The sequence below is a fragment of the Pelecanus crispus genome, chromosome 4, assembly GCF_030463565.1.
Source record: "Pelecanus crispus isolate bPelCri1 chromosome 4, bPelCri1.pri, whole genome shotgun sequence".
NCBI classification, from domain to species: domain Eukaryota; kingdom Metazoa; phylum Chordata; class Aves; order Pelecaniformes; family Pelecanidae; genus Pelecanus; species Pelecanus crispus.
In genome coordinates, this window is record NC_134646.1 from 30,721,016 (window position 1) to 30,748,221 (window position 27,206).

The following is a 27,206-nucleotide window of genomic DNA, read 5'->3' on the forward strand; positions in this document are numbered from 1 at the left end:
AGGGAAAAACTACCCCCCCCCCCCCCCCCCCCCCCCGAAAAAGGCAAATGTATACCATCTTAAGGAGCTGTCATATGAGCAGTAAAAATGTATGCAAGTAATTCTAAGGCTGGGACGACAGCATAGTACATCTGTACTATGCTAGTACAGCTGACAGCGTAGTACAGCTAAGTACTTTTACACATTACACAGGATTCTCTTAAGCAAAAAAAAAAAGTGTCCAAGCCTAAGCTAATATTTCAAAAAAAAATCCACAAATCATCATCAAATTGCTTTTCTTAATGCTTGGTTTTTGCCTTTTTTTTTTTTTTTAAAGATGTCCAGCAATGAAATAGGTGTTGAGTAGTAATTTTAAAGACCAAATTACATGAACTCTAATCAATAGTCTGCATCCTGTTAGCAGACTCTAGAAGGTCAAATATAGTCAGTAAAAAGAGCCTTAACAAAGTATTAATAACACGCTCTGAAAGAATTTTCACTCATACTAATGAAACCTGAAACAATTGGTTACAAAACCGAAAGGGGAATCCAGTCTGTATTACCAATGGACTGGATGCTACAATTTCTTCATCAATATAAAGAGAAAAAGAGTCAGTGGTATTCATAAGCCTGAAAACTCAGATATAAGCCTAGAACAAAGGAACACAAAAAAGAGGTATCCCACAAGCAACTCCAAAATCCCTTCCTTCAGCTCCTTCACAGTTGAGCTGTTTTTTCTGGTCACCACTCAACGCCTCCCTAGCTGGATTTGATATTCAAGCAGGACTGCTACACTTACATACATTGAACATTAACAGGAGCATACATCATTAACAAATGAAATACCTCAGCCAGCCATGGAGGATGGTAAAAATCAATAAAACAATTTCCTAAAACAAACTTTTTTTTAAAAATTACTTCTTGCAGTAAGTAGGAAAAAAGGCTATCTTCAGGTATGAAAACTTTAACAGCAGCACTGGTACTGAGATCTTTTACATAATACTCAAAAAAGACACAAGTGAAACAAATGTTTTTAACACCACATGAACAATATTAAAGCACTTTCACTAAGAACAAGAGATAGAAATAATTTAATTTGTTTCTTATTTTCAGAATAAGTATTCAGACAAATCTGACCTGTATACCTTCACAACTACTTGGGCTACGTGAGCTCTGTTATACAATCACACAGCTTCAAAATGTTGGTTCTAGTTATGACTATAGTTGAAGGAGCCATTGAGGAAAGCGCTATTGCTACATGCCAACCTATCAGTCAGCAACTTTGTGCAACAACGCAACAAAATTCCATGCGTATATGCAGATACAAGCAGGACTGTTTTTATTCACTAGCAGAGGGATTTCTTTTTTTTTTTCTTTTTTTTCTTTTTTCTTTTTTTTTTTTTTTTTTTACAAGATCCAACGAGATCTTAAACTGAAAAACAATTTCCAAAAAGGTTAATTTTAAACAAGCATCAATGCTAACATCACTATTACAACTCTGAACAAAGAAGCTACAAGGATTACATTATTTTCTTGGGAGTGTGTTAAATCTAAACACTGAACTTAATTATTGAGGTATTAATTCCAGGATACAAATCTTGAGGAAGACATAAATCTACTGACAGTCATTATAAATAATTTAATCTTTTCTATCTTCTCACAGCATCCACTTCAAAAACAAGCATAAAAGGGAAAGTTCTGTTCACAGAGTAATTCAAATGACTTTCACAGTACGAATTTCCACCCCATACTTAAAACAGGTGCAACAGACAAGAGTGCCATCAAAACACCCCAAGTCCAGAGAGGACAAATAACGTAAGTTGCATCAAGATTAGAAAGTTATTGTTGCCTATCTCCTAATTTCATTCAAGAGCTCTCCCTGCAATATCTATTGTTACAGTTAAATTTAAATACTATGCTGAAATCAATTTCTATAATAAATATGGCTTTACTATCTATAAATAAATAAATAACTGACCCTTGAATTGGAAGTCTTTTAGTAGTACAAAAAAATGATGGCATAATAGCAATTTTAACAGGAATTGAATTTTCTGGGGGAAAAAAAAAATCACCACATTTATACCATTATTGGTTACTGTTATTACAAGTAATACAGAGTAGAACTGGCTGCCTGAAATATTTTGTATTGCTAAATATGTAGTTTGTGCTTTCTATGACCAGATTTTTTTAGCCATGAGCCTTCCATGAAATTAAACACAGTTCCTTTTTAGTAACATAACAATATGAACGCACTCTTCTTCCCAGCAAAGGTTTAGCAAAATACAGTATTGACAAAACACTGGATTTTTGCCAGGCCACGCAACATAATGCGTAGCATCACTGTTAGCTAGTGGACATGATCATAAAACACAATATACAGCCACATTCAAAACTTTCAAGTCCTTCCCTTCAGATGTTACTGAACTTTTGGGGGTTTATATTCTGCTCAAAATGAACAGAACCCAAGACCTATTTTGTTGTGCAAAGAAATGCCTCATACAGTACAGTGGTTACATGGACATTTTCCAGAAAAAATGCACATCAGATGAGCACACGCATGGCTTCTGGGCCTTCCTACTGTACAGATGCATTAAGAGCAAAGAGCTCTCTGAAAATAGCTGACTCCTGTCACACAAGTCCTACCACCCTAAGCTGGCAAAACACGGCTAAAAAAAAACCCTCACCATGGTGCTCTCCTCAGCCAGGCGTACCTGCTCCCAAATGAAGAACCGAAAACTCTTCTCTGTTGACAAGAAATACAGGCTTCTAACTCAAGAGACCACCTGCGGAGACTCTTCATTTAAGGAATCCAAACATCACTGAACCACAACATCATACTATTCCCAGCACTTTGGACTTCAGCTGCTTTCTTTTGAGCATAATAATATTCTATCTCCAGCCTAGGCTGGGTACTAACAAGGTTGGGATTAGAAGCAGAGAAAGCTCTGTTCAGACTTCTTTTCCCTTCCCCTCAAGGAATTAATGCTAGGCATGAGATTGATCCAGTTGCTGCCGCAGAGTTAGAGATTCAGCAACAAATGATGCAGGAGGATAAAGCTTACAACCACGATGACAGCTGTTCCTGCATTCCAATCAGCCATGAGCAGTTTCAGACATAAAACTGTACCAGCTACTTCCACAGATGGTTCATATATACGACGTGGTGTGGAGGGAGAGCGCCACACAAACACCAGAAACTTGTGGGGAAAGCAAGTATGCAGCTTTGTCTATTGGTCCTGGGTTTTGAGATTCCATTCCATTTGTCTCAACACCTTTGGCCACAAGAGTGTCTTCAGGTTCAAGAGACACAGATGTGCACCATTTTTCCTTTAGTTACGTAGATCACCAGCTGGGATTAGGAGGACCCTGACTTGTCATCTTGCCTTTCCACCCACTAAATGCCTCATAACTACATCTTTTCCAGGTATCAATATATGGTGGTATACTGATAATATAGAAAATAAGCAAGCCCTCAATCCGCAGGCACTAACCACGTGTCATCTTCAGTCGCTACAGCACCACCAGCCTTACTCTCAGAAAGGGAGGACCTCCACATCTTGTTTCAGTGTTGTGCAGGATTGGTTGCCCATTAGAGCAGATGCATGCAAAGGCTTTATTGAGTGGTTCAAATAGACAGATTTAATTTCTTCTGCCCATGAAACAGAAGCCTGGTGCCATCAAGTTGTGACACAAGGCAAAAAGTTATTGTGAGGACCATCAGATGATCATACTGAGCTCCACCAATTTAAGACAGCTTTTAACACTGATTTGCAAAGCCTTTTCAGGCAACACAACTGGCAGCCCCCGGCACTTACACAAAATAGGATGTGGTCTTCAAGGGCCAAACTTTCTAAGTCTTGCTGATAGAAAACTTTGAACTATTGAACTACTTGAGGCCACCCTGGTACAACCACTCCCTTGGTAAATGCTATACCAATGGCTGAGGTGGCTGCTGTTCCTTCAACAACCTCAGTAACACTTCAATGCCCATTTCTGTATGCAGCTGTGGTACCAGCAGTCATTCTCTGCCCTGTATAAGCTAATGGCTTTTCCACCCATGCAGTGCAGGGAAAAAGATGTTGTCGGACTTGACCTCTCAGAAATTCCTCCCCCAAATTAAAAAAATATAGTAAGGTTAATAACCTCAAAAGAGACAACTGAAGGCTACTAGTATTTCTTTTTCCCCTCATTCTGAAAAGAGACACCACTAACTGTTTAAATTCCTCCCAAGTCACCTGACAAAGGTGAAGAAGTTATCTCTTTCCTCCAGGTTCTACAGCAAAAGTCAATGACAATTAAGGGTACCATTGTCAAAATAACCAAGTAAGAATAACCCACTGTAAGATCTATATGTGTTTCTTTTTTTTTTAAATCATAATTGTTCACTTAATTGCCAATTCACAAAAATTCAGTGAGCTCTTAAGACAAATTAGATGTTCTACTGTAAAGAATTTTCCACCGTACTGTGTTTAACTGCTTTAACTGAAGTTTTCTATTATACACAGTAGGAAGAGGCTGCAATTATTTGGAAGCACACATGCTTCAGGCAGAAAATACCATTCTTGAACTTCTAAGTTTGTCACACTGAATTGGGAAAAATTGCTGGACTTTTATCAGCTGTGAAACTGGAACAACTGATACATTTCAGCTAAATACATAGAACTGGACAAAAGTAGTAGTTATTAGGGTAACTAGAAATGAACAGCTTTTACTCAGTAGCAGTCCTTTAATGAAGAATGTTAACAGAGAAAAGTTGCCACTGTTTGGCACCTACACTAAGAACTAGTTAGCTGGTGATCATAAGTGGGAAGGAAAGGTTAAAGAGAAAGACCACAAGCGACATATTTTTAAGTGCATTAAGGTGGCTTCTTCAACTTTCAACTAACTTTGAGGCCAGTGCTTGCTTTTAATTAAAGTTTTAGTTGACATACACAAGGTCGAGGGAATTGCTGTTTTCTATGTTTTGTCCTGTCATAATCCCTTCTCTACTCTTCTCTGCAGAGCATTCTGGAACACCTCAGCTATAAAACAGGGCATAAAATCTAATATTACTGTACTGTAGCACTGTCTCAGCCTGCGGGAATTTTCATAAAATTGCAGTAACAAACAGAACAGCCTACAGTGATATTTCTGCAGATCTTGTAAGACATCCTTCTTTTATTTCCCAAATTATTGATACAGGACATTACTTTTTTTTATAGCAATTTAAATAGACACTTAAAATGACTTCTACAGTGTCAATATCAATTAAACCGAAGAAATACTTAAAGCCCCATCTGTTTCTTCTCCCCCAGTCTATCTTTCCTCCCATTGTTTCACTAGCAGCTAAAAAACAAGACTATTTCTTCTTTTGGGATAGATGTTTGAGCCTGAAAGAATTACAGAAATCAGGATAGGACCTCTTATGTTGCTAGCAGTGTTAGGTGACAAAAAAAGCACTATTTTCTACAAAAAGAGTAAATTCAGGACTTCTGATAACCCTCAAAGTTTAATCAGAGAAATAGTAACAGATAACTTGTAAAAAAAGGAAAATTGATTAATAGTGGAAAAAGAAACATGTTTTCCTCAAATAAACTGCCATCATGGACAGGAATCAATGCACCAAGAATTCCCAAACCTGAGGATTCTAGAGCAGAATCAGAGCTTCCCAAGCTCAAGAAAAGTTTTGAAATATGAGTTTGGAATTGCTAGCATGTTTTGAATAGATTCTATTACCAGAATATAAAGGAATAATACATTATACAAGGTACCCTGAAATCAGTTTCGTACAGAATGTACAATATTCAGGACAGAACCTCCAGCTTTAGTTACATGCTTCCACAAGGGATGGAGGACACCACCACTAAAAATCTCAGACACGCCTTTGCTCTTTCAGTTAATGCTGCTGTTAAACACAATGTTTTTCCAGTGGCTCCTATTCAGTCATGCATTTAGCTTTCTCATCTGATTGGGCTTCCAGTGGTCCCCCTCAGAGACTGCAAAATAATCTCTTTAAATAGCACTCATTACTAAAACATACTTCCCCTTGATAAGCTGAATAAAAGTATTTGTCTTAATTCTTCTATACTGCTAGTAGGTAATATCCATGCATAATCCTAAATATATTTTGGCAACATTCAGATACTTTTATCTTCTTTAGAGCTACACAAAACATACCCTGCAACAACAACAAAAAAAAGCAATTGAAACAAAAAAAGGCACAGTTCAGGTCTGAAGTGTGCACTTTATTTCTGACAAGCTTTTACATATACAGCAGTTCCAACAATATTTTTCTGGTAGAGATGCCTCATTTACTTTTTGGTTACTACAATAACTATTACAATAGGATACCTCATCAAAAGCAAGCAACTGAAACTCATCTTATGCAGGGCAAAATACATTCCAATGGCTATCATTGGAAACCATGGTTTGTAAAAAAAATCATCACAGATTTATGGTTTTACCATTTCCAATTGCTGCCTTCTAAAAACCAATTTCTTTTGAACAATACTGACAAGCTTTAGAGAGGATCAAACAACAAGTAAAGACATAGCATCATCATTGCCTCCTTCTAGGCAGAGATGTAATTTCCTTCCTGCACGTAGTCCAGCAAGTGAGGTCCCATAGAGAATGAACATTACATAGATGTTAAAAGTGCTTGCAGGGCTATAGCCCCAGGTTTTCTTATTGCAAGGAACTTCACAGTCTGACGTGCTGCTCAAACAATTCTCCTTGCTTAGATGGCAAGAGATTCAAATTTAAGAATATATATTTGTGATCCATGGCACCTTTTGAAAATCAGAAATAATTATATCCAGTGATATACCTATCCTAAGCAGGTAAAGTTTTTCTGTTAGCTATTATGGCAACATAGTAAGTTTATCAGGACATCTTGCTTTTTTTATTACTATTTAAAAGAAATAGGAATACTGAAAATATTTCTACTTGAGTCTACCCCTGAGAAATAACAATGGATGATTTTACCCTAAGCACATCTTGTTTATAGGCATGCTTGCATATATATATATGCTAGTATAGAGACAGCTATTCACACACATTTATGAGACCTGGTTATATTGATGTAATAGACTGGGTGTAACAGACCAGTCATTCAGAAAAGATCATATTAAACAAGGAACTAGACACAAAGCCTGTCATCAAGTGTTTGAAGTCTCCAACTGGGAAGAGCTACTGATGTTGCCTATCTGGACTTCTGTAAGGCCTTTGACACAGTCCCCCACAACATCCTTCTCTCTAAATTGGAGAGATATCAATTTGCTGGGTGGACCGTTTGGTGGATAAGGAATTGGCTGGATGGTTGCATCCAGAGGGTCGTGGTCAACAGCTCAAAGTTCAGATGGAGATTGGTGACAAGTGGTGTCCCTCAGGCGTCCATACTGGGACCAGTGCTGTTTAATATCCTCATCAATGACATAGACAGTGGGATCAAGTGCACCCTCAGCAAGTTTGCAGATGACACCAAGCTGAGTGGTACAGCTGACATGCCTGAGGGACAGGATGACATCCAGAGGGACCTGGACAAGCTCAAGAAGTGGGTCCATGTGAACCTCATGAGTTTCAACAAGGCCAAGTGCAAGGTCTTGCACCTGGGTCAGGGCAATCCCCAGTATCAATGCAGGCTGGGGGATGAAGGGTTGAGAGAAGCCCTGTGGAGAGGGACTTTGGGGGGCCAGTGCATGAAAAGCTGGACATGAGCCAGCAATGCGCACTTGCAGCCCTGAAAGCCAACCGTATCCTGGGCTGCATCAAAAGAAGAATGGCCAGCAGGTCAAGGGAGGTGATTCTGCCCCTCTACTCTGCTCTCGTGAGACCTCACCTGCAGTACGGCGTCCAGCTCTGGGGCCCCCAACACAAGGAGGACAGAGACCTGTTGGAGCGGGTCCAGAGGAGGGCCACAAAAATGATCTGAGGGCTGGAGCACCTCTCCTACGAGGCCAGGCTGAGAGAGTTGGGGTTGTTCAGCCTGGAGAAGAGAAGGCTCCGGGAAGACCTTACTGCAGCCTTTCAGTACTTAAAGTGGGCTTTAAGAAAGATGGGGACAAACATTTTAGCAGGGCATGTAGTGATAGGACAAGGGGAAATGGTCCTAAACTAAAAGAGGCTAGATATAGACTAGATAGAAGGACGAAAATTTTTACAATGAGGGTGGTGAAACACTGGAACAGGTTGCCCAGAGAGGTGGTAGATGCCCCATTGCTGGAAACATTCCAGGTCAGGTTGGATGGGGTTCTGAGCAACCTGATCTAGTTAAAGATGTCCCTGCTTGTTGCAGGGTGATTGGACTAGATGACCGTTAAAGGTCCCTTCCAACCCAAACTATACTATGGTTCTATGACTCTATGACCTTAACTTGAATAAACGGAAACTTAAAGACAAGTAAACGGCCTCAGGGTTTGCAAGAAAAAATACTACAAATATGATCATGTTTGTACATGATAGGAAACACACAGTGAGAGCTATAGTAATATCACATACATACTTTTGTTCTTATAACCTAGAATGATGAAATTGCATTTCTGGTGGAAATTCTGCATACAAGATAAAGACAGTTATAAGATTGTCTTAAATTAGGCATTCTGAAACTATGCACTGAAGAGTGAACCAATAAAGTGCTAGCTAGGAGGATTATTCAGACATTTGTAATAGATGCATTGAAAGTAAGATGGTATCAGAGTTGATCTTTGCCATCTATCTTGTCTTCACCAGCCTAGACACCAACCTCTTGCAAGTACTGCATTCATCATACTGAAAAATTGTTAAGCAGCCATTCTGGGGAGGGGAGCAGCTCTTGAAAAACTATGTAAGCAAACATGCATCATCTGGTGATGTCTTGATCTAAAGTACTGTTAACGTAGGCAAGCATCACATTGCATTTTTCTTTGATTACATCATGTGCATTTTTCATATTAGATTTTATATTTAGTTTTACACTCCTAAGTTTTTAATCACACAGCTGTACACTTTGTGAGAAGTCAAACAATGCAATTCATTAGTTATCCAATAAAATGAACCATGAGTTCTTCATTATTTGTTCACTTTGAGTTCATATTGAGAACTCTCAAGTACAGCAATTTATCAGCTGTGTACCCTGATGTGCTAGCTATAAAGTTAAAATAAAGCATCAAGGTCAAACCATACAGAGAAAGGTTTCTCTTATCTATGCCTCATGGTGCAAGATTCACCTCCTGTAATCATGCCAATGACTGGAGTCATGAAACAGTCTCCAAAGGATAAGGTTTAAAAAGATTTAAACTTTTTTAGTGTTTAGGTTGAAAGGAGTGCATCTTTACTTTGGAAGCATCTAGCTTCCAAGGAGTCCATCTACCTCTAGGCAGAGGTATTATTATTAAGCTAGAGCTATTACACCAGACTGGAAAGCCAGAAGATTAAGTACAGTCCATTAGATGCTAGATGCACAAAAAACTCACTCCAGCTTTTGGAGGAAAATTACATATTCAAAGCTTTATGAACTAAGCATTTGATACCAAGTCTAATCAGAGGCTCTCTTTATTGAGTTAAATAGGCTTTGAAGCCTTTAGAAGCAAAGTTTGGAAGTGGGCAGGAATCCTATAGAATCACATACAGGTAGTCACTGAGAAGCTGAAAGTATATCTGCATTCTGACTTATGACATGCTTCCATTTCAACCAAGTATGTCTCAATGCAAAGCATCTGTGTTCCCTCTGGAAACAGACAACTGGATTTCTGGTATAAGTTAGCCTATTTTGACCACTAGGGAAAAGCGACACATACAGGAATTATGAAATTAGGGCTGATTCATCTGCCTGTTCAGAGATACAAAAATAACTCATCTCAGTGCTAAAGAGCTTTTCATCCGATAGCTTCATTTTCTTCCCAAAAGTATTTAATTAGTTTTCATTCTTTGACATTTTCTCTTTGGAAGAAAAAATGGTGCTAGGAATACAATGCTATAAAAATGGCTGAACAAAGGAGATGCTAGTCCTCTATTAGACCTGATATGTCTAATGCCTGTTTGGGATGCTCTTATAGGGAGTCAAAGACACAGGTTTACATACCTTTCAGGTGGAAGGGGGATCAGAGCCTAGGCCTCCCACATTCTGAGCGCTTCCAGCTCTGCAACCACATCTTTCTTTCATGAAGAATCTAGGCATCTAACTTCGTACTTTCTTGTCGTGCCGTACATTAAACCAGTTAATTTTAAGAAGGTCACTGCTTGGTTCAAGCTCACAAGTAGTCAGCTTGCTCTTGAACCACACAGTCCTTTTGGGGAGGAACTGTAGGTTGGTAAACATTATTATCAGTATTTAAAAATGTGCCCAGATCTAACTGGTTACTAGAGAAGCAGAAAATCTCTTTTTCATCAGAACTACCATTTCACATTAGGAATGCCTCTTTAATGTGTCCTATACACCTCCATCCTGCAGTCTTGCACAGGAAAATGTCACGAACAGATGCCTCACTTGACATCCTACTTGTTTGCTTCCACTAACCTAGACTCACATTTAAGCTCATTTTTAGAATGGAAGTGGAATCATGTTTATCTAGTACAGAGGAGTGAATTCTATCATCAAAGAAACCTTACTGAAAAGGAAAGGAAGCATGACAGTGATCACAGTGGAGCTACCTTCAAAACTTGTTATATTTGGTTATAAGTGTTATGTTGTACTTGATTGAGCTTATTTTCTCTCAAAACCATCGTCCAGGGACACAAAAGAGGAGTTGGGCAACAACTGAAACACATCTTTAAGTATTTCAGAAGGGAACACATTTTGTTGGCTTCTGTTTTTCCCCAAAAGTTTCTTAGAAAAGCTGAGGTCTAACACACACCTGAAATAACATCATAATGATGCTTTCAAAACACAAGCTAAATAATCACCCTCTTGGCTTATTGCAAACTAATTTGAATCCTTAATAAGTGGTTAATTAATTCAACTGGGACCCTCCCTTTGGTACTAAACAGTAGCTTCTGTTGATACACTACTGAATTGTGCATATAGTGTGTCTACTTTATAGACAAATCCTATTTTAACTTATCAGGATACCTTTTTTTTAATTTAAAAATAATATAATTATCTTTTGGCCAGACGTAATGGAAACTGTTAAATGCATAGGTACTAAAGTGAACGGAGAAGTTTAGTGCTGTTCTAACTAAAAAAGCCATCCATTCTCTTCAGATAAATTTTTCTGATTCTCTTTTTATGTCACCAAACTTTGAGAAAGTGAAGTTTAAATTGTATTGCAAAAGAGCAATTAGTAAAAAATATATAATGTACAGGCATCTCCTCATGTCTCTCATTGCCCATTTTCTCCCTAAGCATAAATTTGCTCAGCTGTACAGCTGTCAATTTGCAGTTAATTCAAAGCTGATCAAAAATCCAGACAAGTATAAACACATAGTACCGAGTCACAAAGTAATGATTTACAGAATTCTTTCTCCCCTTTTTCCTGGTTATGTTGTCTTTATTGTGGATTCCTCTATTTCACTAGTGGCTTTAAATACTTAAAGATTGTCTCATTAACATTTATAAGTAACAACCATAGCATCAGTAATAAAAATCAATGCATACAAGAAGTGACTCACTAGCTTGTTGACGGTGCTCTTCTTCACTTTGGAATGGGCTGAATTTATAAGTAGATATTTTGCTTTTCAATAACCAAGTCAGAACATTGTCCAGCTTCTCTACAGAAGAAAATTTAGAAGTCTGTTTAAAAGAAAGAAAAAAAAAATTAGTGCATTTGTTGCATATGTATTTTTAACTTTATCCTTGGAATGCTGGTGAATCAAATTACTCAAAACAGTTTTATTACAAACTCACTCTTAGTAAGAGCAGCAGAGTTTTTGAAAGCCACAGAAGAGATATTATAATATAGAAGGATCATGTTAAGATGAACCAATTGAAGAAAAACAGGTATTGTAACTTAAGAAGTTCAGCAATGACTAAAAACTTCTGGATGAAGGGTAAGAACAAGAAGGTTTGTGTTTATGAACTCTCGATGTAGCTACAACAATGCAGCATAATAACCAGGAACTGTTCTGACAGATATGAGGTGCCAATAAATCCAAGGTCTTACTACAGTAGTAATTCAGGATGAGTTTAAAGACTACAGCAGCTCTCTGTTACTCAAAACCTTTACATTAAGACTGCGCACTTTGCTAGGTAGGAAATGGCTTCAGTTCCATCAGCTAAGGCATAACATTGCTGACAGATTAAGAAACTGATAGCAGCCAGTTAGATTAGCTTCCTACTAAATACAAAGTCTTTAGACAACGGAAGTCCTCACTGACTGCCATGAGATTTTTTTTTTTTTTTTTTGATTACCTCTTTCTGGACAGAAGGCCAAGATCTAATGACTCTCAAGGTAACCATAATTAAGCGCTTCTTTGTTCGGTGTGACAAGAGAAGCATGACTACAGAGATTTGAACAGTATGGATGTTTTACACCAAGTACTACAGCACTAGTCCAGCCTGTGCTCCACTGAGCACCAAAAGCAGCTCAGCGACAGCAGAGAAGCACTCAGGAGGAGTTGGTTTACGCTGCTCAGATGTCAGCAGCCTTGTGTTAAAGTTTGCCTTCCCATAGCTGAACTGTTTCTGGTCAAGACAATTCTGGGATCACTAACAGAGATATCTGCAGACACACTTAGCATATAAACTTAAAAAGAAACTCTGTGACTGACATGCTGTGGTGAAAAGGACAGAGGGGTCTTCTGATGAAACATGAAGTTTAATTCCCGAAGCTGTTAAAACTGAATAAGAAAATAAGTGTGACATGATCAGAAAATGTTGAGTACACAGGCAGGATATAATTTTCATCTGAGTCCTACCCAGAATTAGAAGACAAGTTTGTGCAGGTAGGGAGCTACAAATAGTAAAATATGGTTGTTTATTTTTCCCATAATTAATACTGGCCCTTCCAATATTGATTATAATACATAAACCCCATTATATTTAGTAACTTGTGACCTATTTCTTTCCATAATTTACCCTTTCTGTGCTGTCACATTACGTTCTCTGTAGTTGTTATTCAATAATTATGAATACATAATGTAATCCTCAATAAGCAAAGCAGTAAGCATTAAAAAAAACCCTCCACCTAGGAAAAAAATCTGTAAAGCTTGTTCTAGAATAAAGATCTATCCTGAGTACCAGACTTAGTGTGAATTGAGAAAGGATATGCAAAACCTCCCAAATATCTATCACCCCCCCCCAACATGAATAACCACATTCTATTTAAAAAATATTTTTAAATTATTAAGAGGAATAATATTAAAATTCAGTTAGGAAGCCATACTATTTTCTTATTCCAAGTAGGTCATCTTAGGTATGGTATCATCATTGGTACTAACTTAATACAGTTCAATCTAGAGTAGGACAAAAATAAGTAGTAACACAGGAACTAGCTCAGATTAGTGTATATGCAGATATTGTGTCATGAAGAAAGAGGCCCAAAATCACTGGTATTCACTGAAGCAACTGCATCACAGAAATTCCACTATACAGAGAATAAACATATAGGTGGGCTTCTAGACAAACTAAATCTGAAGTAATATTTAATTTCCATTTAAAACAGCAGGGATATATCCCTTACACATCTTGCTCCCTATCTAGCCCTCTCTGTTCAAAAGAAAATGAACAAACAAAAAACACCCCAACAACACCTGCCTCTTATCATCTGTCCTGAAATGCCTGAGGAGCAATTTCAGACTGTCTTGTATATCAAACCGAAATAAACACCCCACAGTCTGTTTTCAGCAAGCACTCAAGGTAATCTTGCCTACAAACCTCCTCTTCATTTTAATATGAGCTGAGGCAGGAACCCTTCCTTCTCCCTTTTGTTCAAGCAGAAATCTGGGGGAGGAGCACCTTAAGAGTGTACAGCTCTTACTTTGTGCTCAGACAACCAAATTTACATGGGATAAAACAACGTTTCACAATCCAAGATGGAGCAAGTTCTTGAAATAAGAAGAGTGCACAACTTCAGAACGCGCAGCAAAATTTTCAAGGCCATAAACAGGTGCATCAAGCTAGCATAGTTTTTACAAGCTGCCAAGACAGAAGTTAGACTGCCTGATCTCCCAAAGGGAAGAGATTAAACTAGAGCTAAATTTCTCATGCTTTCACAGGCCTGTCTTCTGATGTCCAGCCTATCCATTTCTATAATTTGCAAGTCAGGCACAATACACTTCTTATACAGAGTTATCAGTACAATTTGCTTCAAGTTTTCCACCTCAGATTTTTTCTGTTACTCCAGGAATCTAAAATCTGAAGGCTCAAGCAATGATTTAACAAGCTATCTTGGTAACTAAACCATAACGAGCAGCTTTGTTCTGCTACTCTACAACAAAGACATAGTAGGAAAATCTAGTTTAGTTATTTAAAAAAAAAAAAAAGTCTATGTTAATGTCTTTTATCTCACAAACACAGGAGGGTCTGTTCCAGTACTTACGTGAAGATAATAGCAGAAATAACAATGAAACAGAACTAGCAATAGGACCACTCTGCGCTATCCAGTGCATACCAACATGAAGATCACCTCACCCAAGAAGGAATTCAGTTTAGAGACTTTTACTTCACTGTCCATTCCTGCTGCAGAGCACTCACAAACTATGCTGCATTTACCTATTTCGATGTACCCTACACAGGTTTCTACAGACCCATGAAATCCTCCCAAGAAATCCCACCAACAGTACACACCTAAAGTTCATGCTGAAGCTTCACCAAAGCCAAGAGAAGTAGAACTGTATTTAAAGTTAAGCACACTGCAAGGGAACACTGAGCCAGTCAGGAGTTTGAGAAAGCCCACATTTTATCTGAATAAAGATTTAAAATATGACAGAAAATAAATAAAAGCACTACTTTCTCCCTGTGTCCTTGCAGGCAAGTTCTTCTTTCCAGGAGCCCCTCAGAATTAAGCTAGTGAGTTTGCATGCAATTCTTCCCATGCTCTCTGAAGGACAGCCAGCTGCTCCCTGCTCCACCCTTCAATCTTGGTCCTTCTGCAAGTGCTGCTACCTGCACCAGCAGCTTGTCCTTGCTCAGTACCACCCCCCCAGGTGTAGGCACTATCTCCATTCCCTCGCCCCCTCTTCAGAGCAACAGGACACAGCTGTGAACAACAGAGAAGCCCCAAGTACTGACCATCACACCTGGGTTTCCAAAAACATCCTTGAAAAAGAAGATCAAGCACATATTTTGACACTTTTCTGAACGAGCTGATCTACATTCTTTAATAACTGCTAACAAAGCCCTGAAAATGTGTGCCACTGAAACACAGCATACACAGCCAGAAATTAACATATTTCTCACTGGCTTTAGCGGTACTAACAAGGTTACATTTACATCAAGATGAACTTCTTCAGTAGTTCTTACAGATCAGACACTACTTTATATGCACTTCAATATCTAGATTACTTCTGCCAAAGAGAATGGGCTAGGCTTAAAAATCACTTAGGCATTTCTGACAATTTTAGCCGGTGATAGAATACGGAGAGATTTCATACTTAGAGGAAAGAAAGAAACATGTTAAAATAACAGCTGCTGACGTGGCTTAGAAGATTGGAATATTAAAAACAGTTTCAACAGAAGTATCTCTGGGGATCAGGTAACGGCGCATACACAATATCACCACATAAGTCATACAGCTATTTCTTACAAGTTTTCATAGAAAAGGCTGCAGTTTATTTTCATTTTTCTTTTTCAACATACACTATAACTGGAATCCTGTTTGATGACTATGATAAAAACAGCCTTTAAAATACCAAGTCTCTCAGAATCATAGGAGTATTATTCAACCAAAGTTTGTCAATAAAGACTTCCTGAATCTCTCTAGGTATTCTAAGGCACTCAAACTAACATGAACTTATCAATTTCAGTAATAAGGACATGACCTTAGTTTCAATTTTTTTTTTAAAAACGGTGACATCTGTACCAGGAAACCCCAACACTAAATAATTGAATCAATAGTTACATTTGGTAGAAAGTCTGAGAGAAAAATCAATACAGCATGTAAATCCAGCAGCATGTTGAAATGAGAAGTTGATGAAAAGTAAAAAATGAAATATGAAAAAGTTTAATTATGAATTATAAGAACCTTAAAATCAGTCTGTACACCGAGTTACTGTAAGAAGACAAACTCCCTGAGAGAGTTTCTTTAATGTAGAATTATATGAAAGTGAGAGAACATAAAAAATTCATGGCCTTCAGCCAACGCCCACCCTCATATATTCTGATAGCAAGTTCATTCAGTGTTATGATTCAGTTATTATCATCCCAACTCTTCCAACTTTACTATAAAATTTCAGGGTTTTTTCTTTCAAAACTTATGCAAAGAAACTTACTTCATTTTTCACTCTATTTATTTCCTTATATTTTAAATATTTATTTGTTTGTTTAAAATGTCTTGCTAATGTTGGTAAATGCTTTTTAAATTCAGACAAATTTGGAACATAGAAAATTACAATCTATCAGATTTGGCAAAGAATTTCATCCAAAAAACATGATTTGTAAAAACCTTAGAGTATGTTTAATCTAAAATGTGACTAGTGTTAAACTTTAATTCCTCTCTAAAAAGAGGAATTCACAAGTGCAGCGGTACCACACTTTGTTGGTCTCCCATTAAGATATATGAACCGACCTGACCATCAGTAAAAAGAATGGATAGCTATAAGCCTATTTGTTGGGTTTTGTTTATCTGTGTGGCTTTATTGGGGAACAAAGTGGAGAAGGGGACAATAATCTCAACAACAATAGCATCTCAAACTAGCTGGAAGGGTAGGCAACACAATATACAATACAATGAAAACATTTTACCAAAGCATTGTGTCTTTGGTATGCATTACTATAGCAATTTGCTTTCATCACAGAATTTTAATAAGGAGATACTTCTCAGATTGCAAGCATTTCTGAAAATCTTGAACTTTTCTTTGAACCACAGAGTGATATTGCTTTGATCAATAATTGCTGTAAGCTTTTCTATTTTATTTTAATTTTGTTTTCCATTGTGTTTGATTGTTACTTTGCATAGATAAACCACTGTTGCCCCAGGATACTTTTGCAAATAAGCTGATAGTCTCAAAGGTTTTAATTATCCTGGTTAAATAAAAGTTAACTACTACTCCTGCTACTTGATGGGAATTCTAATTAGTACCATGTCTGTTTCGTTTTTCCTTGTGTGAACATATTTTTAAAGATTAAGTTAAATCATGTTCTGTAAATTGCATCTTTACGATGTATCTTATTGCCATTAAATCAGGTTTACATGAGAGCTTAAAGTATTTAAAAAGTTTGTGGAAATAGTTTAGCTACCTAGCTAGTGTACTTCACTCCTTGGCCCAGCAGGTACCATTAAACATGATGACAAATCTTCCAACACATATGTACACTTACAAAAGAATTACCATTAGTATACTTTCCCACAGAGCAGTCATGATATTGTGTGGATTGTAAAACTTACCCAATGATAAAAATTTTCTTGGCATTAATTTTTGAGTTGCCAAAACAATAAAATTAAGAGCAGGCAAACAGTGTCTCCTCATTTAAACCGGAAATTGTTAAACATACCTGATAATCATAACACTACAGCTGTATTTCCAGGTGTGCACTACTGCTCTGCACAGAATTATTTTTGCATTTGAATTGCATGTGTCTTACTAAATATTAGTCATGCTGGTTAAATGAAGGGTCAGACTCCTGAATAACACAAATAATTCTCCAGTGGAAATACCAGGTGTGTTGTAGGTATCTAGGTTACTGTGTTAATTAGAATTTTTTTAATCATTATGACACACTTCTTATGCACAAAATTTTAAATGAAACCTGTTAGAAGCTTACTTCAATGTCTTCAAAATACAGGTTAAAGAATGATGGACACTATAAAGATTTTAAGAACACACCTGTACTTAGAGTTACACTATTTTTCTTGTGCAACAGCCTGTTTTCTTAGAACAGAAGTTACTTGTACTTGGAAGGAATCCACCCCCATCCTTAATAGAACACTAATAATGCAATACATCATTTTTTATTAATCCTTTCATTATGAGTGTAATGCCTTAGGTGGTAGATAAGGTAGATTTGTCACAGGAAAATGAGACTGTCTGCATTGGAAACACAGACTATTATTTTTGTTCTGGCTTTGCAATTACAATATAGACATCATGACAAGTCTGCTTGGGCAACCCACCATTCAACAAATGATACTTGAGATTCTGTCCTTTCTTAATAGATGCTTTCTTCTTATTTTGTATGTGCCATTGGCAAAGGACATGCTGCAGAGCACTGCAGCCTGCTGTGCTGATTTGAAACCCAGCTCAAAACCTGAATTCTTCTAAATATATGCAAAGAATCTGCATGGCAACCAGCGAACCACATGAATGATTATTCAGCAGCTGTAAATGGACTCTATATGAATAGCAACCTACTGTCTTCCATACAAGCTATGCCAGAAAAATCACGTTTGCTGGTGAATGAATAATAATCCTCCAAATACAATGTGATTAAAGATTACTTGCTTATATTTGTTTTAAACATACAAAAAAAGAACACTTTAAATGGAGAGGGACATCACTACTGTTTGTTATCATTTTTATCTTCTGTAATGCAGGATGTTGTTCATTGGGCATATACAGCACAAAGGATGTTTATATCACTCTCTAAACAAAAACCAAAAAAAAAAAGAGAGAAAATCTGTTTTCGCTTGCCTGACTTGCTTACAACTAGACATCTCAAAAACAGACCTCTGTAAGCTTGAGCCTATTATTGAGCCATTACTCATTACTGTGCAATCAAAAGATTGGGTATTATCTCTTAGCTCATATTTTTTTAATTAAAAATGCAGAAGTCAACTTACCTGACAAGTGAAAGCTATTGGGTCAGCCACTTTCTTAAAAATATGCTCAATCTCCTCTAGTGCAGTATAGTACTCAATCTGTGCTGTGGTCTTAATGATTCCCCCACAGTAGACATTTACATATACAGGGCCAGCAGGAAAATCTTATAAAACACAAATCAGAACAGTAGATGAAAATATTTTGCAGTCCTAGACCAGAGGTCTCAGAGAATGAGTAAAAGAACAGGAAAATATCACAGAAAATGCGTAAAGTTGATGAACTTGATTTGCATTTCACAGATGAATCAGTATAGTCAGTTTTTTATCCAGGTCTTTCAGTCTAATTAAAAAGCTGACAAAAGAAAATACATATCTGTAAATCTGTATAAAACAAAGTTATTGTATTGTTGCATGTTAGAAAGGAGATGAAAACAGTATGCTTCAAATTTCCAACTTTCCTTTGATAGACTGATGACCTATAATCAGCTCCCTTATGCCTGCAAATTAAGGAAAAGTTCATTTGTTACAAATAGTGGAATTGCTATTCATCTTTTGAAACATTTTTCTTAATTGCAGACAAGCTTCTCAAAATTGGATTTGAACTAGGCTGCAGAAATTGCTGTATAATTACTTCCATTCCAGTTGTTTACCTAGTAAAAGCAAAGGAAAGAGGTATTTGTAGTCTGTTACTTAAGTATGACTTGTTCTGTGCATGCAGCACGAGCCCTCTTCATGAGCACATTTTATAATTCATTAATATTCATTGTGCCAGGCATTCTGCTGTACCATATCAGCACTAGCATGGTTTTCTTAAAATTCTAACTCTGCCCACCGAAGAGTGATAAAAATCGGCAGCCCTGAAAATGGAGAAGAGTAATAGGGCCAAAGAAATAAAATGAACAGAACATCACCTTAAGTAACTTAAATGGAAACTGCCCAAATGTGTTGGTTTATTTCTTAATAAAAACATTTTTCTTAGACCATCACATCAGCTGGACCCTTATTAAAAAAAGGGTACTCCCAAACTTACAACTTTTCCAGATTTTGAAACAGAAAAAAGCCTACAGAGAGAAGCATTAAATACAAATGATATAAGAAACAACATTAAACTTGAGCTGCAGCCCTCTGCTGAATTTTTGATAATATTTCATTTCCTGTTCATGTTTTATTTTTTCATCCACTATAGAAACCCTCCTGTGATCAAAAATGTTCTCACAGAATAATTCTGGAAGAATCTTTTAAGATCTGTGAATGAGGATTTCAGCTTTCCTTCTCTGAAATCTAGTTATGGATTAAAGTTTCCTGTTGGTCATGTACTTCCCAAGCAGGTCTCCAAAAACAAACTCTCTGCACCATCACACTGATAAAGAACTCTCAGGCCATATGTGGTCATCGCCTCAGGACAGTGTTCAGGATGAAAATCAGGCCACATGATTACCCAAACATAGCTCCAAGAAGCCACTGTTGAAAATTGTAGCCTATATATATAGATATCTATTTCTTCCTATCTAATGTTATATTGCCATGGTTTTAGAATAAAATATTATATAAGTTCCTTTGGGAATTCACAGCATGCAGTGCAGTAGCAAGCTATACTTTGAATACTTAGGTGAAAAATTTTTTAATTCTTAACTCACATCAAGTGAGTGGGGATATGTGTGGCCCTTAAATCTGCACAGAACTTCTAAGAGAAACTGCTGTTAACTAGTCGAAACTGTTGGCAACTAGTTATGGATGGAGTAGTTGAAAAAAATAATTAGAAACCAGCAGAGCTGAGTGATACAGAGAAATGGCATGGACATGAACAAAGACAAGAAATTATTCCTGTGTCAGTAAGAATTATAGAGAGGAGTATAGCTAAATTTACTGCATTAAATATAAAATGAAACATTTTAGTAATAGAGTAATAAGAAAAGAATATTAGCTTTGCATTTTATGGCAGTGATTTTGAAGAATGTTGATCCATGAGTAATCAATGACATTTTAAGACTGCCACCTGCCATTTAACCACACAAAAACAATCTAATAGAACCTACTTTCCTATAAATCATAAGGCCTTGCATTATTAATAAATCTTCTGTGTGCAAAATCCATGTACAGGAAACACCTACAAAATAGTGGGAAGTGAAACTACTTATCAGAAAAAGTGAACTGAGCCCAAAATTTTCTGTTCACTTAAAGGTAAAGAATGTTTTTCTTACCTAAGGCTTTCATGTACTTGACCTTCTTATTCCAAGAGGCTGGCTGTGTCCTAAGTCGTTGATTATCTGTTACGAATTCAATTTCTAAAGTTTCATCATCTATTTCATCTTTCAACAAAATGAATATTTCACCAGGATTCTATACAATTAAAATATGTTCCCATTAGTCCTTCAGAAAATTATACTGGTAGTGTAAAACGCAAATGAAAACGTAACTTGGAAGGCAAGTTCCTTTACCAACAGCTTCATACAAAAAAATCATAATACCAAAACATGACGCCATCTCAGTGTTATCCTTTAGTATTTGACTGACATAAATGAATCAATTAACGTAGTATTTTAAATTCAGCTTACCTAACAATTTTTTAAAACAGTATTTTAAATGCATATGTAGGTGAATTGTTACATTTTCTACGACCATTCTACTTTATACTCTAGAAAAATGACATTCAGCCTAATAAGAACAACCTAAAATACTTTAGACACACTTAAACTCTTACAGTGAAATGACAGTAAAGTAAGACAGAAGCAGGAGATAATGTGAGACAATACCCCTCTACTGCCTCCTGAACCAGAGGGAATGTTACTCCCTTAGAACTGTACTGATCTCAACAATGAAATAATGTGTCTAAGTCATCTTTGAAAGACAGATAGCAAGCAAAATACGTGACATTCCATGCACACCGCAACCTCCATATCTGACCGTGGCCTCTCATTTATATAAAGGAATGCAGTGCTGGATATTGTACTTCCTCTGTTTACATTTTCACATATTTTCTCACAGCAACTCTGATTCAAAACAAACACATATGAACATTTATGTCCATCGGATATGCATGCAGATATGCATATATAAATATTTCTGATTTAATTTAAAATCAGACAAGGTATATGCTCACACAAGCACTTGTTGTGTAACTCGTGCTATGGGCACATATGCACGTACCCATATACCCTATCATGGATTCTTGCCAAGAGACACCCCATCTCTGTCAAGAAGTGCGTGACTACATGCTCCCTCTAAACTACAAGGTCCACATGACCTTGATGCACTCTCATTTTGGCCCCTTATCTGCTATTTGTTTTCAAAACTGTTATAGCATGAATGAGATTGCCACAGAAAGAGGAGAAGAACATTGACTGTTATCCCAAAGATTTTAGCACCCAAAAACCTTACCTCACATGATATTCTTCTTGGAAGCACCAATATCGACTGTTCATTAGCTTCTAATGTTTCAGAAAGTACCTCTGTTTTAAAAATGAGGTCTGTTTCTTCTGATGCTCCCCTGACGTTGCACAAGTTAACATCAGAGCTAGTCTGGTGATCTGAAATAAATAATGTGGAATGAAGACATTGTTAATAATCCCAGATCAACAAAACATGGCAATGATGCGGTTTCCAACATATTACTCGTATGGTGTTTGGAGTCACATTTAGGGCACTGCATGAGAGCCTGGCAAAATCCCTTTTCACGTATATGTGGTGAGGTTTCCCCCTTTGATAAAGAGCTTGCCCCTAAAGTCCTGATCCTGCAGCCTTTATTTATATGAACAAGCTCTGCTCATATGCTTCATCTTATTAGAGTCAAAAGGGATAGAGACAAAAGTCATTGTGACCAGTGAGGTCACAGAGATCAGCCAGTTTTGTAATCTCAGAACAAACTCTCATACACTGGGAGAAACTGGGATTTTTACCACTCTTGCTTTCCCTATATGTAAACAAGGACACGCTACACGTTTGCAACATCAACCCACCTGTCTACAGGAAGGATTTATGCGAGGGCAGTGATACCTGTGACCAAGTGACTATGACAGTACACACAGATTTCCTTGACACAGACTCCACAGTCTTTGCCTGCCTTCATGGACAAAATGATAGACTGAAGGCACACATTTTTTGTGTAGAATATTCTGGGTTTGGAAACGCTACGCCAGTCATACAGATAGCTTGCAACCAGTTTCTTTTCTGTTTTGCTGTACCGGTAAAGGCCCAAGAGCCATAGTGAATCCTTCACCAAATCACAGAATTTTAATGAGGAAATATAAAAGAACTGACAACTGCATCTGCAGAGCTCTGACTAAGCCTGTGTTTTAGAAAAGCTATTCTTCACACCTGCTACTTCTCAGCTGTATCATTACTACTCCTTTCCAGACACTCTATTACCCTGTACAAAACACTCTTGCCACCTATCTCAAAGGACTGCAGCAGCTCTTCATCACGCAGGATTACCCAGCATATTGCAGTCACCTAGTTAGATTAATGATATCATTCCAAGCAGTTCAGAGTTAAAAAATCTTGACTGGCTGGTGAGAAAATATCCTGAGACACATCAACAGTATCTGGTATTACTGTAAATTATGGAACACTCACAGTCAATTACATTCAAGGACACAAATAACTGTTCAGGCACATCTTTTCCTCTTAAATGGATGTAGAATATTAATATAAATTAGTGATGGGCAGAATACAGAGCAGTAGCAATTTGGCTTTGCTCAAACAAGTACAACAGTCATTTTGATTTTTTTCCAAAAGTGCCCAAGTGACTGAGGGACACAAACCACACAGTGCTCCTAAGTGGCACAGAACTCTTTCCGTTCAGCATCAGTATTGGTAACTTATAATTAGTTTTCTCACTTCTTGCTTGCCCTGTATTTCCCCCATATGTACCAGTTTGTCTGATACAGAATGTTGCCTGTCCTTATCAACTTTGCCTTGCTTAAGAATGCACAGATTTAACAAACTACTTCTGTAATAAATGTGCCTGCTAAGTGAATTTATGCCAGGGAATGTAGTACACAAGCCTGGGTATGCTATGTCTAATGTAGAATTTTTTTTCCCAGAGATGTGCTTTGATTGTTAGCGGATCTCAGAAAAAGGAAAGAAAAAGGAAAGGAAAGAAAAAGGAAAGGAGTATCATTTGTCCATGTTTCCTTGAGGAAGCTAAAGGTTCTTTGAACATCTAAGGTGGGTGGGTTCAGTGTTCACCACCAGCTAGTAAAATCTCCCCAGCCTGCTCCTGCTTATATTCTTTTTCATTTGCCTTTAAGGCAAACTAATTCTGAATTTAAGCTCTGAATTCAGTGTAGATTGGTAAAATTACACTGAATCTATGTGTAGACATACTTTACTCAACTGAAGTAGTTTTAATTCCATTTTCTTTAATCTGTTTTGAAAGTTACATAAGCTACATTGAACAAAGGCTATTTTGATTCTGAATGAGAATCCACCCACAGTTCAATGTAGTTTAACTAATCTAGCTCAAAAAGTAAGTACATTAATTTCTCTGATTACCACTGTGAAGACTAGACTTTATTTAGCACCACCCTTCAGAAAAAGGAAGGCCTGATCCCTCGCTGAGGAAAACAGTTAGGATACTGTATGCCCACAGCACGTACTTTGGGAATATTATGTGTTCATATTTTAAGTCACTCATAAATCTTGTACTTCAGCACATAGAATTTACTTCAGGAGACAACTCATATGAGGTGCATGCTTCTTCTGAGTTTTTTTCTGCCACTTTAGGCAAAGGAGTCTTGCAAAGACAAGGACTGAATAACAAATCTGGTAGACACTGGATTCTCAGATGTCAGCTTTCTGTCAGTGATCATTCTTCAAGGATTGTGTGGATGCATCCTAATCTATGTGAAGTTCACGACAGCTTTTTTTCTACAGTCTGCACTATACTTATTGAAGATGACAGTAGTGACTTCCACCTTTTAATGTCCACAATAATTAATCTACTGAGAAGGTCAATGCTAGTGCTAACAAGCTGGTCCAAATTACTGTCACATTTTCCTCCCACGTTAATTGCATTTTAATATTTTTATTATGCCTAGTGACATACAACTACAATATCAGGACTTCAACCCAGTCAATATTGGGATTGCACAGCCCTAGAGTTTAAACAAGTTATTAAAAGTGGCTCTTACATCAAAGACTTGGATATTTAAGAGAATGAGGGATTCCCCTGCTGACTGTTTAAGTGGTTAGCAATTTATTAGCTAAAAACCATCAAACAAGACCTCTTTCACTAAATGTCAGGTCTACCTGACAATCAATGAAAGCCACGTACGGCAATCCAAGAATAACAGGGATCTATATTATCACTACTGTATATTTAATAACCAAACTCCAGAGCCACCATCTCCAGCACTCAGATTCCTATCAGCAGTTGCACCCCATCTGTCCTAAACTGTGGAATATGAAACAACCGCATGAAGCTCTATTTGCAAATGCTGAACAAGCAATACACCAGAGATTGATCAAACCTTGGCTTGGTGGCATTAGCTAAAACAATGTAGCTCATAAGGGTTTAATACTACAGTAATGCGATTCTAGTAACACAAATGGAGCGATGTATAGACAACATTTTTTTAATGTGGGCAGAAGGTGTTGCCTGATGTACAGGTCTTTTGAACACTTAAATTTTGGACATCTTCACTGTGAATCCTCTTTACAGTCTTGCTTTTAACCTGAAAGCAATGGGTAGGGAGCTCCACTAGTTTGTAAGGCTTTCAGAAAAATGATCATTTGACAAGAATTTACAACAGTAGGTGAAGATTAGCTTAAAATAAACATAAAAGGAACATCATAATAAAGCTGGAATATCTGAGAGAGGATTTATTAAAGGTTATTTGTTGCTTGGTGAATGTGTTCTTTTAAGGTTTTATATAATGGTGACCTATCTGTGAGGTTCTTAAAATGTAGTGGTAATGATTAAAATAATGGATGAATAAAAACGGACCCTTTCTTGGAGGATTGAAGTATAAGAAATTATTAACTATATCTAATGATGCTTAGACAGCACTATGAGCTAGAAGCTAAAAAGAAAGGAAAATCTATGATCATCTTCCCTTGAGCATTCAGGGCAGTCCTACTGTGAATTATCATCTATTATAGAGGGTAATGCTCCATTTCCATCAGGTTACTTTTGTTGGCTTACTTTTGACAAATATCTGCTGCTGATGGTCACACTGAAAGGACTGGTCTTAAATTTAAGTTCATATTTAAATAATACAATATTACATTTACTGTAACAGTTATTCACTTAATTGGGCACAGTGCTGATGTTTTCAATTTTACTTCAGTGTTCTCTCTTAATTCATGTAACTTCAAATACATCAATTTGGTATATTTTACACAAAACATATTGGAATGCATTATTGCTTTCAATTTAACATTTTTAACTGAATTAATGAAATGACTTTGAAATTGCATTCCTTCGCATAAACTGAGAAATTTTAATGAAGCCTCTCTGGTCTCTTGTGGATTCAACAATTAATGCCTTACCATGGCTTCTGAACAACTTTCACGCCACATCCAACTTCTCCCCCTCCCCCAAATTCTAACTTTTTAAATATGCTCTTTAGCTATACCCATTGCAGTCTACATGAGGATTATAAATTGTCTCTGTTTTTCATTACTTGGTAATTGCTACATGTTTTGAGTCAACAATGTTTGTGACAGATTTGGGGTATTAAAAATAGCAGAAAACATAAACTTATGAAAGATTCATGTGTTTTCTAAGGCTACCCATAGAATGAATCTCACAGCCAAAATTTAGTCAGTTTTACAAAAGCAAAATGCCTGCTAGCTTTACAAATTTCAGTTCTTCCTCGAGTCTTGCTAAAGCAATGCTAGCTAAATAACTGAAACTGCATTACAAAAGGTCCTCATTTATCCCTAGATCACACAACATAGAAGAGGATGAGAAATATGGGCAGATCAGTTTAGGCGGATGACAAGAAATGGAAAGGTAATTAAGCACATGCGGCCAACTTGCCATGTGAAAGAAAAGATAGGGTGTTTCAGTGTCAAAGATTAAAATAAAGAGGATTACAGGGAAGAGCACTTAGGCTAAATTCAGCAGATCATTTAAGTGCAGGATTGAGTTCTTCTGTCAAAAACAGTAGCCTTCTGCGAGTTGGCCTATTTTGCCCATTTCTCCAAAATGTTTCTATTACTTTATTTATGGTGAACAATTTTTCTTGCAAATAAGCATCAAATTGACAGTTCCTTTAAAAGCTATGAAGAACAGCTTTTCCTTTTCTGAATATTTGGAATTGGTGTTTATGTCAGCTGCAATTGGTGCTGCAATTTTCATTCATGTGTATTTCTCTCCCATGACAGAGCAATCCCTGGACCACCCCCCCCCCCCCAATCTGTTGTTTTATGCATTACTATATACGTGTAGGCAAAGACTGATTTGATTGCAAAGGT

The 27,206-nt window shown here is 37.1% G+C and overlaps 1 protein-coding gene across 1 annotated transcript in view; it reads right to left on the reverse strand.

Moving 5' to 3' along the window:
* BANK1 (B cell scaffold protein with ankyrin repeats 1) overlaps positions 1–27,206 on the reverse strand; it is a 159,486-nt gene that overhangs the window by 91,411 nt on the left and 40,869 nt on the right. Inside the window, 4 exon segments of the mRNA XM_075709458.1 lie at positions 11,542–11,662; positions 18,807–18,949; positions 20,987–21,125; positions 22,164–22,312. Of these exon segments, the coding sequence (XP_075565573.1) occupies positions 11,542–11,662; positions 18,807–18,949; positions 20,987–21,125; positions 22,164–22,312 (552 nt within the window).